Source organism: Eubalaena glacialis, chromosome 11 (genome assembly GCF_028564815.1).
Source record: "Eubalaena glacialis isolate mEubGla1 chromosome 11, mEubGla1.1.hap2.+ XY, whole genome shotgun sequence".
In the NCBI taxonomy this organism is placed as follows: Eukaryota; Metazoa; Chordata; class Mammalia; order Artiodactyla; family Balaenidae; genus Eubalaena; species Eubalaena glacialis.
Genome location: NC_083726.1, coordinates 9,109,700 through 9,129,827, shown reverse-complemented (window position 1 = coordinate 9,129,827; position 20,128 = coordinate 9,109,700). Strand labels below are relative to the sequence as shown.

The window sequence follows — 20,128 nt, the reverse complement described above, 5'->3', positions numbered from 1 at the left end:
TCAGCTCTTACCTGGCTAACTTCAACAGCCTTCTGATTGGCTTACCTGTCTCATCCCATGTCCCTGCACTAACAGTCCCCTCTAGTTCTTAACCGAGTTTGCATGATGAAAATCAGTTTTGATTTGGGAGTGGCACCCAGGGCATTAGAATACTTTTTAAATGTCTCATACTTCTTCAAAATTATCAGATATTATTTTACCCTTTGGTTAGTAATTGTTGAAACTGAGTGACAGGTACATGGAGCCCTTTACACTATTCTTTCAAATAAATATGAAATAAAACAAAAGCTTCTCTGGTGACTCTACCACCTTTTCATTTTTATTTTTTCTTTTGGCTGCACTGCTTGGCATGAGGAATCTTAGTTCCCTGGCCACTTCCCCTGCAGTGGAAGCGCACAGTCTTAACCACTGGACTGCCAGGGAAGTCCTCTGGTGACTCCAATCTGCAGCAGGATTGAGAAACAATGGTCTGTAATCCCAAAACCAGAGCATTTTCCCTATAAATAATTGAGACATTTCTACTTGAAAGGCAGTCTTAAAGAATTAAAGAGATACATGTAAGATGAAAGATACCAAATTTATTTTCCAAAATACAAGAAAAAGAGTACACATTTAAATTCACTTGGCAATATACATTAACAACAACAACAAACCACCTGTTCCATGTCCTACTTGTCTCAACTTAACTCTCAACCAACGGTGGCATTCGCGAGAAGGGAAAGATTTCTGGCCCTTGGTTTGCAGAACCTGAAACTTGACATGAGAACATGTGAAATGTATACTCCAGACTCAGTTCTCCTAAATCAAGGCAAAGGTTTGTTAACAATGAATCTCCATACAGATGGAAAATGAAGGGCTTCTTACTACCAATTTATCCAAAAGCTCTAGAATAGTCATTTGCAGTTTGAAGTCTGACCACAACTTTCACTAGAGCTCAATGTATTTTGAGGTAAAGTACATAGCATGGAAGAATGAAATTCTCTTCAGTTTCAAATGAACTAATATCTAAACCTGAAAATATTATCAAAGGTGATTCTTTGTTTCTGTAAAAAATAAACCACCCAAATGAATTTATTGATTTGAAATATACTTGTTTAATAAACCTGACAAGGAAAAATCAAACCAACAACGCTATTTTTGCCATAGTAATGAGAATTTATAAAAGGTTAATTTCTTAGTCCTTGGGAAGTGACACCACATGAGTTCTATAAAAAAAATGGCTATTGAGAGTGTTAGACTCAATGTGAGCCCCCCTCAGAATACTGGGGAAACTGCAGAGACTTGTTCATTGGTGGACTATTCCCACTCATGCTTACCAGATGGCTATTGATGACATTAAGTTCTTGTATCACCATGCTCAGATCTTCATGTAATTTAACTATTGCATTTTTCACCTCCCCTAGAAGAACGTTAGTGGAATCGTTTGTTTCAGGCTCCCTAGGCAGGTCTTTGGTTGCCTGAAAACTAGAACAGGACACAGAGGTGAAATGGTCTACATTTTGGGTGGAAAATGCTACCCAATTACTGCTAGAAATAGGACTTGTCTTCTTTTTGGCAGAATCAGAGTTGTCTGGAAGAATTTCCAGTAGGTTGAGGTGGTCATTTTCCTCTTCATCAGAGGACAGTGGGCCCCTAGGAGCAAAAGGGTGATGAACCCTGGCTGTCTTATCTTTATCTTTAACAGAGGCAGAAGAAGGTTGTTGATGGGACAAAGTCCAGAAGGAAGGTCCGGCCAAAATTGGGGGTGAGAGAGGAACAGACTTCTCTGGAGAGGCTGAATCAGGAGATGACACGGATAAAGTAGAAAAGGAGGATGCTCCCTCAGAGGCAGTTGAAACTAAAATGTATAAATGACAGACAAAGATTAGGCAACATACAAATGACAGTAATAGTTAAAATAATTTTGCAGTGTAAAATCCCATCTGGTCTCAACTTAAATAAATTACTTAGAATTTTATATGTTAAATAGTCATAATAAGCCCAAATAAACCCAAAGCAGGAAATAGAGAAAATCTAAAGATGTGTTATGTATCAATAATACCATGGAAATGAAACTAAAATAGAAATATCAATATTCATCTTGACTCTCAAACCTTGCCCAATATATTTTTACACTACACTTATCAGAGAGAGCAGAAAAGAAAAGTATTACACGGTATTCTACTCACTGCCAGCATTTTAAGTTGACATTTAAAGTAGAAAGTGTGAGAAACCTGTAACTTAGATTCCTTCATTTTTTTTGTGTGTGTGACAGAAAATATTATGGCAAAATGAACAACCAACTACAAGTACCCCACAGTTATAAAACTAGTCTTTTTCTCTTAATGGTCAAATATAGTCAAGACTGAGTCCAACCCATCTGAGATCCAGGACACTTCAGCACATGTATATAATTTTTTTTTTCCACCAAGAAACTGTAAGTAAAATAAAAAGCATTCTAAGCCTATTTTCCATAAAATTAAAAATTTGATAACGTTTTAAACTTCCCTTCAGGCAAAATCATATTAAATCTCTTCTTTCACACTTCATTCTAAATCATTATTTCCCAAACTGTTCTGGGGAACACTGTGTTCCTTAAGATGTAAAAAGATGTTTTGTGAGAACAGGGCTTCAAAGTCAAGACTAGCCAATTGCATACTGTGCCACCCATTAGGAGATTAACAATGTCCGTTAGCATATTTAAGGTTCTGAGAAATTGACAGTACAGCTGACCCTTGAACAACATGGGGGTTAGGGGCGCTGGCCCTCTGCACTTTTGAAAATCCCTGTATAACTTTACAGTTGGCCCTCCATATCCGAGGTTCTGAATCAGCAGATTCAATCAACCTCAGATCCTGTAGTACTGTACTACGTGTTTATTGAAAAAAATCACGTATAAGTAGACCCATGCAGTTCAAACCCATGTTGTTCAAGGGCCACCTGTAATTTATTCAAGTGTTTTCCAAACTTTCTTGGGCACAGAACTTTTTCTTGTCTCCTTGGAATATCTATTTACATTCATTTATGTCTTAGGTTGTAAAAATTGGCAAATTCCAGTGTTAAAGTCTTTGTAACTAACTCTGGGCTTGTTACTTAAAAAACAAAACAAAACAAAACAAACTTATTCACTCTAAGTCATAGAAGAGGGGAATTAATGCTTACCATTTAGCACTTATCTTTCTATATTAATTTTATTTATTTTACATATTCATGTCCTTCTAAACTAAATTGGACCTCCTGTAAAAAAATATGGCCAGGGCAGGCAGCTTCTATTTTCTGCTTCAAAGCTCTCTGAGGCCTATCTCCAGTTCTCAGGAAAGAATTCCAATCACAAAACTTTTGGGGGGTGAAATGAGTATTCTCAGCTGATGCAGCAGCAGGACACAAAAAGGAAAGTAGGAACTTCCTTAACACACGGTCAAGACAGGACAAGCACACTTAAGAATCTAGGTCAGGCCTATCCAGATATTCTATCCTTGGATTAAAAAGAGGGTATGTGATAATGGGCATGCCAATGACGAAAGCCTCAGCATATTTGTGTTCTGAGTCACACAGCGACACTCTGAGCTCCACTCACAGCTGTCATCTGACGTGTCCCTTCGCCATCCTCCTGTTTTCTATATCCCAGGTCTTTCTCTTTCTTGGTCTACTCTCGTGCTGGAGTAGCACGTTCTCCAGTAGTTCACTGAAAAAGGATGCACGAGAAGTAAAATTTTGAGAACTCGCATGTCTGAAAATGTCCATGTTCTACTTTTAGGCTTAATGATATTTGGTTAGGTAAAAAATTCTGGGTCAGAAATCCTTTCTTTCAGACTTGTGAAGGCAAAATTCCACTGTCTTCTTGCTTCCAGCATTGCTGCTCTGGAGTGGGAGCCATTCCTTTCATTGTATATAACTGTATGTAACGGTTTTCTCTCTGAAGTTTCATAGAATTTCCTCTTTGTCTGCCGTGTTTGGAGGCTTCTCTGTGTGCCCCAAGGGTGACTTCTTTTATTCATTGAGGTCAACTGAAAGTCAACTGACTTTTAATCAGGAACTCATTTCCTTCAGCTTTAGAAAATTTTCTTTACTGCTTTAATAATTTATTTTCTCCTCTCTGTTTTCTCTGTATTCTTTTTCCGAACCTCTAAACTAGTCCAGGTGTTAGACCTCCTGGACTAGTCCTCTAATTTTCATTTCCTCTCCCATCTTCCCTACCTTTGTCTTTGTGCTCTACTTCCTCAGAGAGTTTTGTCAACTTTAGCTTTCAATCCTACCACTGAGTTGTTAATTTCTGCTCTTATATTTTTAACTTCCAAGAGCTATTTTTTGGGGGTTCTCAGAAATTCTTTTTGTAACACCCTGTTTTTGTTTCATGGGTGCAACATATTCTCTTATCTCTTGTTTCAATGTTCCATGTTAGAAGTTTCTTTCAGATGTCTGGAACACCTTGCTGTCTGCTTATGATTAAGAATGAAAAATTACAAAGTTGATTGGAAGCTCTGAGTGTAAGTGTGAGACTTGTCAACACTGAGCTTCAGTGTACAGTCATTTGAGTGGGTCATCTGTTCGGGAACCACTAATATCAGTATCTTTGGTTCTTTCCTCTGAGGGTTATAGGTTCTTGTGAGAACAGTTTCTCTCTCCTGCCTAGAAGGTAAAGATCTGGCTCCCGGTGTGCTGGGAGTCTAGCAGGGAAAGGGGACAGGGTTCTCAGCATTCAGCATTTGGTTTGCATATGGTCACTTAATCCTGTAGTGTTTGTTATAGGACCTGCACACTCAACTCTACCTAGCATCTCTCATTTCAGAGACCCTCCACCTACCTTCTCCAGAAAACAAATCTCCAGACTTCTGCCAGAGGTTGTGAGAGTGGGTGAATATTCAGGGCAATTGTTCATCTGTTTGGCAAGGAGGAAAAGTCTAAGGATTTAAATTGCTTTTCAAATAGCTATTTTCTAATTCTCTTTATTCAGCACCACACTCCAATAACATGTGGAGTAGGCTTTATAACCATTTATTTTATTTTATTTTTTAATAAATTTATTTATTTATTTTTAATTTATTTTTGGTGTGTTGGGTCTTCGTTGCTGCACGCTGCACGTGGGCTTTCTCTAGTTGCAGCGAGCAGGGGCCACTCCTCGCCGTGGTGCGCGGGCTTCTCATTGCAGTGGCTTCTCTTGTTGCGGAGCATGGGCTCCAGGCATGCAGGCTTCAGAGTTGTGGCACGTGGGCTCAGCAGTAGTGGCTCTCGGACTCCAGAGCACAGGCTCGGCAGTTGTGGCACACGGGCTCAGCTGCTCCGTGGCACGTGGGATCTTCCCGGACCAGGGCTCGAACCTGTGTCCCCTGCATTGGCAGGCGGATGTTTAACCACTGCACCACCAGCGAAGTCCCTATAACCCCATTTAAAACATGAGGCAAAGGAATCTCAAAGAGGCAAAGAAACTTTCCCAAGATCACAGGACTAAAAAGGGGCAGAGATGAGACTCAAATTCTAGTCTCTGATGTTAAACCATATAATCTAACCCACTAAGCTCTAAGTCCACACCATTCTACTATATTATAATTATTTTTACAATATTAGAGAATTATGTTAAATTCTGGATATAAAATTGAGAAGGCAGGCAACCAGGATGGTGAGGGAATATGACAACCATTCCTTACATAAAGATATATAAGGAATGGTTGATGGATATGCAAATCTTTATTCAAAAAGGGATAGGAGGACAAAGGGTAAGAGGCTATATTTGGTTATTGGAAAATAGTCACAAAATCTTAGTAATATTTATCTCCCTTTCTCATATTGTGCACAAGTTGGAACTGGGGTTAACAGGTGAAAGTAATAGTAAAAGAGATTTCAGCCCAATTTAAAAAAGAAAACTTTCTAATAGGCATGGTTTTCCACACATGAAATGAGCTGCTTTGGGAAGTGGTGAGTTTCTTGATACTCGTGGAGCTCATGCACAGCCTGAATGACCGTTTGGCAGGAATGTTTCAGGCCAGATCAACGCATCATGTGACAGAACTATATATCCTTGGTGAGATTCTAAGATTCTAGGACCCAAAACACATATGTTAAGAGTACTAAGAAACTATTCTAGAAATAATTCACTCTGGTCAGGAAGAATGATTTCATAAGGAACATTTAAGAAGGCCGGGAGGAAAATAATATTTGAGTCGGATATTAATATAATGTTATACATGTAAAGATAACACAGTTATGATAGTCACACATGTATGACGTGATGAATATCTGGTATTCCACTTCATGTGTAGTGTTTCTCAGAGTGTGGTTCCTGAACCAGCAGCAGCATCACCTGGTTATTTGTTAGAGATGAACTTCTTGGGCCCCACCCCGGACCAACTGAATCAGACACTTGGGGGGATGGCTTGGGCTCAGGAAACGGATTTTTAACAAACCTGCGTTTCTGTTGCATGCTCAGGTTTGAGAATCACTGCTTTTTACTGTGTGCTCACCTTTCTTCTGCTTTGTAGCTACAACTGCTGAGTAAATAGCTTCTCACTGTTTACAGTTCTGCAGCTTTGATTCATCGGCTACAGGATGCTTTTGCTCATAAAAAGCCACTTCATCTCTAATTGCTGCAGGCCAATTTACTTTTGTTTCCAAACACGCTGCAGCTGTGCCAGACGCTGCACACTGCACTTCAGGGTGCATCTCCCTGCCTGTTTAGTGATGCTTCTCTGGCTCATTAAGGAGGTTATTTGTTAACAAGCATCCTCTTCATACAGTCCACCCCCCAGAGCTGAAATGCAGAGAATATTGCAAATAAGCTGCAGTAAATGGCTGGTTGTAAAAATCTCACTGTGTGATACATGCATGCTAATGAATGTTGCACTCACTTGAATATATATAGCACTGACGAAATTATTCCAAATGCTGATGTGTTATCTCTAACTTTTTATACTCACGAATAACATTGGGTCTGTTAATTATCATATCACAATTTTAAACTTAAAAAGCATTTGGAAGTACTGGGCTGCAAAAATAAGATGACAAATACACTTCTGGAAATATTTAAAAACTCTCTTTAGCAGTAAATGGAAATTTTTCTGCTAGCAGCAGGTCTTTGGTCAACTAAACAGTTCACTGTACAACAGAGGGATTTTTTTTTTTCATTCTCCAATTCATCTCTTTCAGTCTTCCTCACTGATATATAATGGCTGTCAAGTTACCTACACACATGAATTAAACTATTGTGATTTTGTTCTATGGTTAAAAAAATGAGACATTTACAAAAATCTTCGTAACAGAATTATTCATAACAGCCAAAAAGTGGAAACAACTCAAATGTCCATCAACTGATGAAGGGATAAATAAAATATGTTTATCTATACATTGGAATATTATTCAGCCATAAAAAGGAATGAAGTACTGATTTATGTTACAACATGGATAAACCTTGAAAACATGATGCTCAGTGAAAGAAATCAGTCACAGAAGGCCACATATTGCGTGACTCCATCATATGAAATGTCCAGAATAGACAAATCCAGAGAGACAGAAAGTAGATAGTGGTTGCCAGGGGCTGGGGTGAGGGGGACTGGGAGTGACTGCTCATGTGTACAGGACTTTTTAAAATTAATTAATTAATTAATTAATTAATTGATTGATTGATTTTTTGGCTGTGTTGGGTCTTCGTTGCTGCTCGCAGGCTTTCTCTAGTTGCAGCAAGCGAGGGCTACTCTTTGTTGCGGTGTGCAGGCTTCTCATCACGGTGGCTTCTCTTGTTGCGGAGCATGGGCTCGTGGCGCGTGGGCTTCAGCAGTTGTGGCATGAGGGCTCAGTAGATGTGGCTCGTGTGCTCTAGAGCACAGGCTCAGGAGTTGCGGCGCACGGGCTTAGTTGCTCCGTGGCATGTGGGATATTCCCGGACCAGGGCTCAAACCCGTGTGCCCTGCCTTGGCAGGTGATTCTTAACCACTGCGCCACCAGGGAAGTCCCTGTACAGGACTTTTGAGGGTCATGGAAACGTTCTGGAATCAGTAGTGATGGCTGTACAACTCTAAGAATATACTGAAAACCACTAAATCGTCCATTTTAAAACGGTGCATTTTATGGTACATGAATTAGATCTCAATTTTTTTAATGTAATATTTGAAATTTTATTTTTAATGCCATTATTATAAATAAGCTACACAAAAGAACCAGATTTAGGAGTAACACAGAGAAATGCTAATAAGTCTGCCTCATTATAAGTGATTATAAATCACTTACGCTACACCTGTATTAGGAAAATTGGATTACTGGATTAAAGGTGAGTTTACTCACTTACCTATGAAGTATAAGTATGGTTCACTAAATTAAAAAAATCAAATCAGCGTGTCTTTTTGTCTGTACAAAAGCAGGCAGGGGCTGCACAGCTGGAAGAGCTGTCGGGGCCGCGTCTGGGGGACAGGGAGTACCTGTGCTGGGACTTCCCCGGCAGGTGATACGACTCCCCTCTCCCTTCAGTGCTCTGCTCTGCACTGCACAATGCTTCTGAATCAGCCTGACCAGTAGCTCAGAGTTAGCTGAGGTGGTCTGCAGAACTGTTTTCTATCATTTTCCCCATTTCTTAGGGAAATTGTTAATTGTTCTAGCTCTGAAGGCTTTTATAGCCCAAAAGAAAAAGGTATGATTAATGAGTCTTTTGTGTGTGTGTCATGTTTGGTTTCTTTCCCCAGCAAAGGTGAACTGAAAAACAGCTACAAAGAACAACTACTGCTGAAATTCGGAGTAAGAAAATGGAACTGATGAGACAGAAAGAAAGGACGAAGCCAGTGAGAATGCTCACAACTATCCCAACAATGAGAATGTATAGATTTTTTTTTTCCTCTCCCAAATTAGAAAGTAAAATCCAGTGCATCTAACACACTTACCCTAACTGTGGCTTATGAGACTATAATGAAAGCTGCCTGCCACCAGATCTGGCTTCTACGTACTTACTAGCTCCTTCTTCCTTTCTAGCGTGCATGATAAACTAACGACTAACGACCTAAAACAATAGTTTGAGCTCTAAATAAACAGAGAAGCAGAAGGAATGGGCTGTTCTAGGAACAGAGTTATTTATCATCAAAGGGTCAAAGGAGGTCGCTGCGGCAAATCCATCCCTCTCATTCAGTAAAGATACTAACGTGGATTAGGTGGCTGCCTCAGACAGCCTCCCTGATATTTGCGAACTGCTAAAATATGAGTGTGCAAGTATTTTTTAATTTGCCCAGCTCATTATCTCCAAAGAGTTTATAACATCAGACCTGGAGCCTTCATGTAAACAAATATTTCTTAAAAGAAAACCAGGAAATAGGTACTATCTTCTTTATCCTCCATCATCTGAGACTAGCCATCCATCCTAGCCTCATCATTTCTTGAATTCCTCAACCACAATGACCTTCAGCCATTCCTCTGAGTATTCCCTAGAATATGTCATCACTCACAACTGCCCTACTCTGGAATCTTGTTTTCCAAGATTACTTTTCTTCTCAATTACTTCCAGCCTTTTAGATTCCTTTTACATTCCTTTTAATACATCTACACTTTGGCCTCATTGAGACAATAGATGCAACAATCCTTCTATTTTCTATCAGTGCCTCCTGGTTCTGGCTCCTTTCTTGTCCAGTCTAGAATCCCAGGATCCATCACTTCAGCCATTTTCTAGCTACCCCCTTGCCAACACGTCTTCTGCCTTACCTGCTACTAATTCCTAATTCAGGAGTCAGCAAACCTTTTACATAAAGGACCAGAGAGTAAATCTTTTAGGCTTTGTGGTACATACAGTCTCTGTTTGAACTACTCAGCTCTGCTGATGTAGCACAAAAGCAGCCAAAGACAATATGCGAGCTGAGTAGTGTGGCTGTTTTCCAATAAAACTTTATTTACAAAATCAGGCTGTGGACCAAGAGGCTGCAGTTCCCCAATCCCTGTCCCAATCCTATTTCAATTTAAATATCTACCCTTTTCACTCCTATCCCTGGGATGCTCAGCGCTACAGGAGAAAAGCACAGGCGGTTGCAAATCTGGATTACAAATTACTACTCCTCCATCTTCTCAGTGTCTTATCAGCTCTCTCTTCCATTCTCTAGATTGGCTGTTCTAAATCTCCAGTCTCTTCACAGCCCTTTTACCGCTCCAAACCCTCAGGCTTGGTAGGTGACCTCAGACAATAAGATACTGAGGCCATGACACATAGAGTGTGGCCCACGAAGGCTCAACGCATTTTAATTATTAAAAACAACAAAACCCTTCCCTCACATCTGGTACAGCCTTCCTCCTCTTTCCTTACAGGCCCGCAGCATGAGGTGACTCTCTTTCTGGTCTGGATTCTAGTCTGCCTTTCCCACATCATGCTCCATCTTGGGATCTCTCCCCCTACCTCACCCACCAGCTCTTGTCTCCTTTCTCTCACCTCGAACCCTTTCCTATAACGGCCTCTGTGTTCCATGTGGCAGTGCCATCATGACTTCTGTCCTATAGATGGAGATACTGACATGCAGAGAGGTCAAGAGCCTTGCCTAAGGTCACACAATTAGTGGTTGAGCTGAGATTATGAACTCAGGCAGTCTGACTCCAGAACCTGTGCCATTAACAACTATGCAATTCAGCCATTCTTTGTGCTATGTTGTGATGTAATTACATTTACATAAGTTTTAAAACCCAAAATACAGTATTAAAATTTTTTGCTTTAAACAGTTGTATGTTACTTTTCAAATTAGAATTAAAAATACGAAATATAGTATTTTATATTTACCCACATATTTATAATTTCCAGTGTTTTTTTTTCCCACGAGTCACTGGGGTCTTCCCTTACACATACAGTTTAGCAGTCAGTCAAGGATTTGGGCAGAGTTTATAAATGGAATCTGAGACTCCATCTGAGCCTCCCTCCCTTTCAGGGTTTCCCTCATAAATTTTCAGCTTCTCTGCCAGTGCTGAACTCTCTCTTTTGACATCTCAGGCCATGTGAAGTGAACAGTACCCTCAAGGTATTAATTTCAGTTACTATATTTTTCAGCTTTGGAATTCATGAATTCACTTGATTCTTTTTTTATAGATAGTAGTATTCTATTCTGATGAAATTCCCCATCTTTTCTTCTGTTTTCTTGATTATATTAATCATAATTATTTTAAAGTACCTATCTTAAAACTTCAGTATCTCGATTATTTGTGAGTCTCTTTCTGTTGTCTGTTTTCTCCTGTATTTCTGGTCATTTGTTCATTTCCTGGTATGCCTGGTAATTTTTTGTTGAATGCCAAACATTATGCATGAAAAATTGTAGCAGCTCTCAAGAAAGGATTTCATTGTCTTCCAGACACTTTGTTCTAGTTGAAGTTCAGTTTCAGCATTTGGGAGGGCTGTTCTATTTCTGACTTGTCCTTACTCCTAGAGTGTACTTCTGATGCTTAGGGTGTAGCCTGTTAGAGAGCCCAGCTGAAAGCACAGAGTATTTACCAGAGCCCCTACAATTTGGCATATCCTGAACTCCAACCTCTGTCTCTTAGTGCCACAAGATTATGAGAATCTCTGATTAGCTCGTCAGCCTCTTCCCATTTAGGATGGCTAAACCGGTTGGCTGCTTCCCATTTCGTTTCTCGGCATCTTATCCAGAACATGAGTTTAGCAGCAGGCAAATGTAACAGTAAGAAATTATACAAAGACTTATGGACTTTTTCTCTGTGATTCCCTTCCCTCTGGAATATTGGCCCCTTGAGTCCCTGACACCTTGGAAGTCCCAAACTCCAACCCTACCTCCCAAGCTCAGTGAGACTGTGGAAAGCCCAGGCCTCTAATTTTCCCTCAGCTTCTATCATCCTGCTCTGCTAATAAGCAAACGATGCAAGCGGGGAAAACTGAGGTGAATGTGGGACCAACTAAATGTGAACTAGTTTCCTACTCTTCTCACATCACTTCTGACACCAAACGTGTGGGTTTTCCACACGAAGGATTTCTCCTGTGCTCTGTGGACACCCAACTGGGTGTCCTACAATTTAATTCAATTCTGATACTAACTACCCAGAGTTAGTGCAGACCCCAGAGATTAAAGGCTTAAACCCTCAAGACTGCCCCCATTTCAGGCGCCAATTGCAAGTTCAGGCCTCCTCTATTTCTGATCTGTTGACTATAAATGGAAGGATCCCATGGTCCCCTCCTTGGGTTTGATAATTTGCTAGAATGGCTTGCAAAACTCAGGAACATGCTTTACTTACTATTACTGGTTTATAAAGGAACAGCCAAATGGAAGAAATGCATAGGGCAAGGTATGGGATAGGGGCACAGAGCTGCCATGACTTCTCCAGGTGTGCCATCCTCCCAGAGCCTTTATGTGTTCCCCAACCAGGAAGCACTCTAAACCCCGTTGTTTAGGGCTTTTACAGAGGTTCCAATAGGTAGGCATGATTGACCAAATCATTGGCCCCTGATGATTAACTCAGCATCCACCCCCTCTCCTCTCCCCACAGGTCAGGGGTGGGCTTCAAAGGGCTTATTATGAATAACAAAAGATGCTCCTCTCTCTCCTATCACTCAGGAAATGACAAGGGTTTCAGGAGCTCTGTGCCAGGAATCAGTGATGAAGACCAAATATATATTTCTTATTATATCACAATATCACAATCCTTTTTCCTAGGATCCTGACCCATCATGTGTTTTCTACCTTGGTTGTTTTACGATGACTTCTAATAGTTTTCCAGCTTTAACCAGTATTTTTGGTGGAGGATTAGACTAATGCTATCTACTTCATTTTAAGTAGGAGAAGAAGTCTTCCTTGTTAACTGGTTTTAGAGGAACTTCTTGCTAATTTTTATAATTAAGTGTACTTGGTACACAAGCAGTGACCAAAATTTATTTTCAATTTTCTTTTTGTGGTATTTGTGAAAGAAATGAATCAAAATAACAACTTCCCAGGGGACAGCCATGCACATAAACTAACATGGCCATCATAACCAGTACTAATTGGGTTCTCCATCAGCAGTCTCAGCAGAAAAGTTGATCTGGTGACAAAACTAAGAATTAGTCTTATTTTTAGGCTACTCAATTCAAAACAATTCTGGAAAGAGCAGTAAGAAGAGCCTTTTGTTATTCACTGGCTTTACTAGCACCAAGATAAATTTCTTTAACCTCAACATTTTGGCTTCCATTGTTTGTATTTATATCGTACTTCTGACCTGAATTTGAGGCAGTTTAAAAGATTTATATTAAAAACTTTATATTTATATGAGTTAATTAGCATTTTCATATATAAGAATCAATAAACTACTTAGTCTTTGAAAAATGCGCCAGCAAACAAGTTATTCTTTTACTAATTAACTTTACAGAAGAAAGTGTAATTATAAAAATGTAGGATTTAATATCTGATGGCCAACAACCTGGAATCTCAACTGGCTTTATCCTTTATCATCCAGTCTAAAGAATACTGCAACCCTCTTAATGTTTTGTAAGACAGAAAAGGGAAGAGATTCTCCACCTGTTTTTGGAATCAGTACACAACTCTTTTAAAAAAGGGAAAACACACACACACATATGCATATGTTCCCATATATATATATATGGGAGTGTGTGTGTGTATACATACCGATATACATAACCAATTTTTTTCATATAGTTTTTTAATAAGTAGCCTAAATGTTTAACAGGAAGCTCTTCTTTAATGCTAGTTCTTTCTAATTTGTTCTGCATCAAAACTGTTCAGGACGTGTGCTTCAATCAAGCACTTGTAACCCACAAAGATGAACTGCTATTAGCCCTTTAATAAACGGGGACTTTCCCAGCTCAAGTACCTCTCTTAATACCAATGCATGGAGAGTAAAAAGAGGGAACAAAAACAGGAGACAGAAAGCAGAGAAAAGTAAAAGAAGAGCACTTCAAAAGAGGTTTTCTGTTTGTTTTTTGTAGACTCACCCCATGTGGTTAAGGTCTTGAGGTTTTCATCCTCCATCTGAACCAGGCCGGATTCTGTTGGTTTCTGATGGTCCTTACTGATTACAGTCTCTTTCACTGGGTCAAATGTTTTGAATGAGGGAGAGACATAGATTGTCTCCACAGAGCTCCGGTTATAGAAAGTAGAATCCGACTTTGATATCCTTAAATTAGGGTTGATGAACTCTTCTTTACTAGATGGCCAAAATGCTGGTAAAGTTGTCAATGTTCCAAAACTTTTTGAAGCTGGCTGCTTTTCTAGAGACGTTTGCAAAGGGTTTTCTATTACAGTATTTGTAATGGTACTGTCTGATTTCTTGTCGAAACTCACATTTGTCTGCAGAGATGGGCTTTTTTCTGAGGGAACAGGCACAGCATCTGCGAAGTAACAAATAAGAGCTGTAAACAAAAAATAAAACTGAAAATACTCTATTTCAAATTTACTGCATTTTTAATAATTGGATTTTTTTTATGCCATAACAGAATTCTCTCCTATTTAGTCGTTTCTACTTTCTTACTATGTTTCTCTTCTGTCTATATAAAGTATACCCAAGCTATAATTGATGCACTAGTCATTTGGTGGCTGTCTTCTCTCTCTCTCTCCTCACTGAAGCCAAGGCAAGGAAAGCTTCAAATAACTTGTCTTTAAATATTTCTCCCTTCACCCACTTATCTGTCTCTGAAACCACCATATTTTTAGTGCTTTCAAACTTTCATCTCTTACAAGATAAACTAGAGAAAATATGCCACATCATACTGGTCTAGCCTTACAGAACCCCCAGCTACAAAAAAGCCTTTTTCCCCAGAAATAAAAAATGTCTTCCCACCCCAGTGTCTATACAAAGCCCGTAAAAGAAAATCACTCTCTTAGATAGCAACCTAATTTTAATAATAAATCTCTGTGGGAGAAAAAAAGCAATTTTCCAGAGCAGTTGTGATGATTACTAAAATGTAAGTTCCATCAGGTCAGGGATCTTTGTCCCTTTTATTCATTAATATTACCAAAGTACCTAGAATATAACAGGCAAAGTACCTGGAATACAACAGACAAATAATATTTATTACAAATTGAAGGAATTGAAAGAATGGAGAGGATCTCAAATTTAGGGTGGGTCTGATATGGAAATATTATTGAATATGAATCATGAGCCTGGTCCAAGTTTCTAGATGCAAGTTGTTATCAACACTGTCAGTGCTAGGGACTTGCTCTCAAATAGTTTCATCCGAAGTTGGATATGGAAAGAAAGAAAACTGAGAGAGGGCAAGAGGAAGACTGTCTCATTTGAGCTCCCATGAGAGAGGAGGCTACAGGAACTACGTAAGTTGCTATCAAGTGTTTACATATCACAATGTGCATCACAACATACCTCGTCGTGTGCAGTGAGATGCTTATCATCATCACTTGCAGGCTCTGAGTTATTATGAAGAAAAACAAATTTTCTTCGACTCTAACCTTCCTTTCCATTTTCATCCACAGTTGGAGGCTAACCCGGGCAAAAGTGCTGCTAGTTTACCACAGAATCAGACAGTTCAAGAAACCTAAATCATTACCTCTACCAGGAATTCCATTTTTTCCCAGCCCTCTCATCTCCAAAACTTTTTCATCTTTTAAAACTCAATTCAACTCTCACCTTCTCTATAAAGCTTGCCCTGATTTTTTTTCCTCGCCTTATCCTATTATTGTTTATCTTACCGTATCCTGTTTGGAGCCCTGTGAGCAGTTGAAACACTTCATCTTGTTAACTACAAGTCTGGCTGCCTACCTGAAAACAGGCTCCTTGAGGAGACCTTACTAGGAGTTTTCTTTATACCGCAGCACACAACAGTGCCATTTCCATAGGATGTGTTTGATAAGTGCTTGTTGAGTGAAAAGCCAAACTGAAGCACAAGAATAAAAAAAGGGTAATGCCTTTGTTTTTTAAATTGAATATAGTTTAACTACTTAATAATGATTAAAGGAAATGGAAAATTGGTAGATGAAAATAACTTCTAAAACATTCCTGATGTGCATATGATCAAGTTATACCTAGCTGATAAAGGTTCTTTAAAAAATTAATATATTCTTAGCAGAATACGAGATCAATGGTATCCCAAAGTGCATGTGTACATCACCAGATTGACATCAAAGCATTCCTAAAAAGTGAATTTTAGTTAAATATTTTTCCATTGACTTTCATTTTTCTTAGGAGGAAAGTCTTTCTATAAGTAATGAAATCATCTTGAAATTTAGCAATATGTAAACTAAGATAATTCAGAGTGACAGTGACTTTCTGATGACAATATTCATAATAACACTCCAGCTAAATCTCAGAATTGGGATGTATAAAGTCATCTGTAGGGGCTTCCCTGGTGGCGCAGTGGTTAAGAATCTGCCTGCCAATGCAGGGGACACGGGTTCGAGCCCTGGTCTGGGAAGATCCCACATGCTGCGGAGCAACTAAGCCCGTGAGCCACAACTACTGAGCCTGCGCGTCTGGAGCCTGTGCTCCGCAACGGGAGAGGCCGCGACAGTGAGAGGCCCGCGCACCGCGATGAAGAGTGGTCCCCGCTTGCCGCAACTAGAGAAAGCCCTCACACAGAAACGAAGACCCAACACAGCCAAAAATAAATAAATTAATTTAAAAAAAAAAAAAGGTCATCTGTATAACCATAATTTTAAAGTTTAGTGCAAAAGTTTAAAATTACAAAAGAACAACAACAAAAAAATCTTAAAATTCAATGTAAAAACCAGACTGGAGTCATTATGTTTCTATCAGCCCCCTTTCTCAATAGTCCAGAAAGAACAGAATGCAATCTTCTGGTTGCTTAGACTTTTTAAAAAACCGATACCCTTTTAAAATGAATAAAATACTATGATCTAAAAGAGAAAGCACGATGACAAATCGAAAATAATGATTTTAAATGCACAGATTACCTAAAAGAGAAAAATCTTCACTTAAACGGAAAGCTAAAGAGGCCTGAAGATTCTAGGCAGCAAGTTGTACTGGGTTTCTATGCCGTCAGCCGTGTTTCATCCCTGCTCTTTCTGTGCAACATGCCAAACTGATCCTCTTCAATTCAATCTCTACTTTAGTTATTTATAGTTCACGTTAAAAAAATCCTGCAAAAATTCCCTCTTGTTTCAGTGACAAAGTCTACATGCCTTGGGTTTAAAGGCCCTTCATTGCTTATTTTCTATCGTTACTCAATAGGAAACTAACCCTCAGTCAGGCCATTCTCTTGGTTACTCACACACCCCATGTTCATTCAGGTCCCTTTATCCTCATTCTCCGTGTTATTTCATCTTTCTTTAGCTTTATTACCATTGATTTCTCACCCTGCACTCCAACACTGGAGCACCCTCCCCATTCTCTGTCTATTTAAATCCTACCAATTCCTCAAGGCCCTTCTCAAATAATTACTACTTCTGGAAGCTATTTCCAGTCATGTCTATCGCTCAATCCTAATCCTTCCCTTCTATGAAATAGTATTTATTTCTGTAAACTCATTTTTTCACTGAATTATTTGCTGTATAGAGCCTATCACACACCATATTATGTTCCTGCATTCTGACTTCATAGCCTCCACCATGCTTTTGCCTATAGGAGGTGTGCAAATATTTGTTAAATTTAATAATTCCTTAATTTGTAAATTATCTAATATCAATTTTATATGTTGACTTTGTGTATAACAATGCATAGTGTATGTGAAGCCTAAAAATAAGAATGATCAATCAATGATCAATCAAGAAACGCTTGTTGAGCACCTACTGTTTGCACTGAACTGTATTCGATTTTAGAGACATACTTAAGAGGAAGTCATAGTTCTAACTGTCAATGAACTTAAGAGCAAGTGTGTATTTTATTGAGATAGATAAGTAGATAGGTAGAAGGAAAGAATATACGTACTTGCATGCATATACACATAAAGTGCCAAAGACATAAAAATAACTAATAATACAAGTTACCAGTTCAATTTCACAATGTATAGGAGACTGCAGCTTCTCAATAAATGAGTGAATATAAAGAATACATTTGTTTAGCAAATGGTCTTTTTCATGGGAAAAAAAGAAAGTATTTGTATATTCGTATACAGATTTATATAACGTAAATTGAACATGTTTCAGTTTGGGTTCCCCCAAAAGCAGACTCTGAAAAAAAGACTTAGATGTAGGTAGTTGATTTGGCTGGTGATCTCAAGAGCACAAGTGAGGGAGTAGGAAAGGTAAAATAAAAAAGGGGCAAAAGCCAATAAACTGTATTAATTACCAGATTATAGTATGTATATATATATATATATATATATACACATACACACATATATATTGTGCTGAAAGGAAAAGAAGACTGTCAATGCAGAATTCTATATTCTGCAATAATGTCCTTTAAAATTGAAGGCAAAATAAAAACACATTCAGATGAAAAAAAACTAAGAGAATTAATTGCTAGCAGGCCTTTATAACAAGAAATGCTAAAGGAAGTACTTCAGGTTGAAGAAAAATTATTATACCAGATGGGAAGTTGGATCTTTGGGAAGGATAAGGAGTGCTAGAAATGGGAAATATTAAGGTAAATATAGAATATTATTTTTTCTCTTAATTTCTTTAAAATATATGTGACTTTAAAAAAATTATAACACCGTGTGAAGTATTACAACAAATGTAAATATAATTTATACTACAATTACGGCATAAATGATGGGGTAGTAAATTAGACCTATACTGTTGCAAGATTCTTACATTTTATGAGAAGTGGTGATGCAATGGGACTGCACAAAGTTCAGGATATATAAATTAATCCCTAGAGAAACCACTAAAATTAATACAAAGAGGTATAACTAAAAATCCAATTGATAAATTAAAATGGAATTCTAAAAAATATTGAATTAGCCCAAAAGAAGGCAGTAAGGAAAGAACAGAGGAACAAAACACAGATGGGACAAGCAGAAAATAAAATAGTAGACCTAAATCCAACCATACCAGTGTTTTTTTCAGTCATATTTTCCAGACTGGATAAAAAACAAGATCCAATTATATGCCGTATACAAGAGACACAGTTTAAAAACAAAGTCACAAATAAATTGAAAGTAAAAGGATTTTAAAAGACATACCATGCAACAATAAGCATTAAAAAGCTGAGTGGCTATATTAAGATCAGATAAAATAGGCTTCAAGACAAAGGGTATTATTAGAGAATAAAAGGGACAGTTCATAATGACAAAAGAGTCAATCATGTGGAAGATATAAACATATGTGTATGTAGATGTATAACAGAGTTTCAAACTAAATGAAGCAAAAACTGATAAAATTAAAGAAAGAATTAGACAAATCCAACCAAATCACAGCTGGTAATTTTGATACCCCTCTCTCAGCAAGTGACAGAATACACAAAACATCAGGATACAGAAGACATAAACAACACTATCAACTATCATGACTTAATCAACATCTATAAAACACCACACCTAACCACTGCGGAATACACATTTTTGGTAAATTTGCAAGTATACATGGTATGTTTACCAAGATAAACTATATGCTGAGCCATGAAACAAACCTCAATAGACTTTAAAAGCTTGAAATCTTATATTAACTTCTCTGGCCAGTGGAATTGAATTAGAAATAAATAATAATATACCCAGAAAAAACTCCCCAATATTTGGAGATTTAAAAACACACTTCAGGGAATTCCCTGGTGGTCCAGTGGTTAGGACTCCGCGCTTTCACTGCCTAGGGTGCGAGTTCAATCCCTGGTCAAGGAACTAAGATCCCACAAGCCGTGCGGCACAGCCAAAATAAATAAATAAATAAAAACACACTTCAAATGCCCATAAGTCAAAGAAGAAACTCTGTTAAAATAACTGGTGCTGATTAGACTTCCTCTTCTGGCTAAGATGGAACAGAGACTGGATTTAACCTACTGCTTAAAACAACTGAGAAACTGGACAAAATTAATGAAACAGTGTTTCCAGACTGTGAACTTCAGGCAATACAGGACAGTGAATCCTGAAAGAAGGAAATAAAGAAGGTGAGCCCTAAGGATTTTCCCAGTGTACTGCCTGGAGAGAGTTTCCAGGCCACAGAGAAGGAAGTGGGAACCCAGGGGGAGTGCAGTAGTATCCGAGTTGAGGAGATGGAGCTGGGCATCTGCGGAGGCCAGGATGATAGGAGTGTGTAGGGCAGAGTACCAGAGAAACCTCTGGAGATCTGCTGATCAGTGTAGGCAGGAGAGGAAACTACCTGAAGCTGGGGCATGCACCTCCCGAAAGGAACAGTAGGTG

At 38.6% G+C, this 20,128-nt stretch overlaps 1 protein-coding gene across 1 annotated transcript in view; it reads right to left on the bottom strand.

The window, feature by feature from the left end:
* Window positions 1-1,238: 1,238 nt before the first annotated feature.
* Window positions 1,239-20,128, bottom strand: part of ENTHD1 (ENTH domain containing 1) — a 107,225-nt gene continuing 88,335 nt past the window's right edge. The window contains exons 5-6 of the mRNA XM_061206067.1: window positions 13,853-14,248; window positions 1,239-1,837 (exon numbers count right to left, since the gene is read on the bottom strand). Of these exons, the coding sequence (XP_061062050.1) occupies window positions 1,239-1,837; window positions 13,853-14,248 (995 nt within the window). The remainder of the gene's footprint in view (window positions 1,838-13,852; window positions 14,249-20,128) is intronic.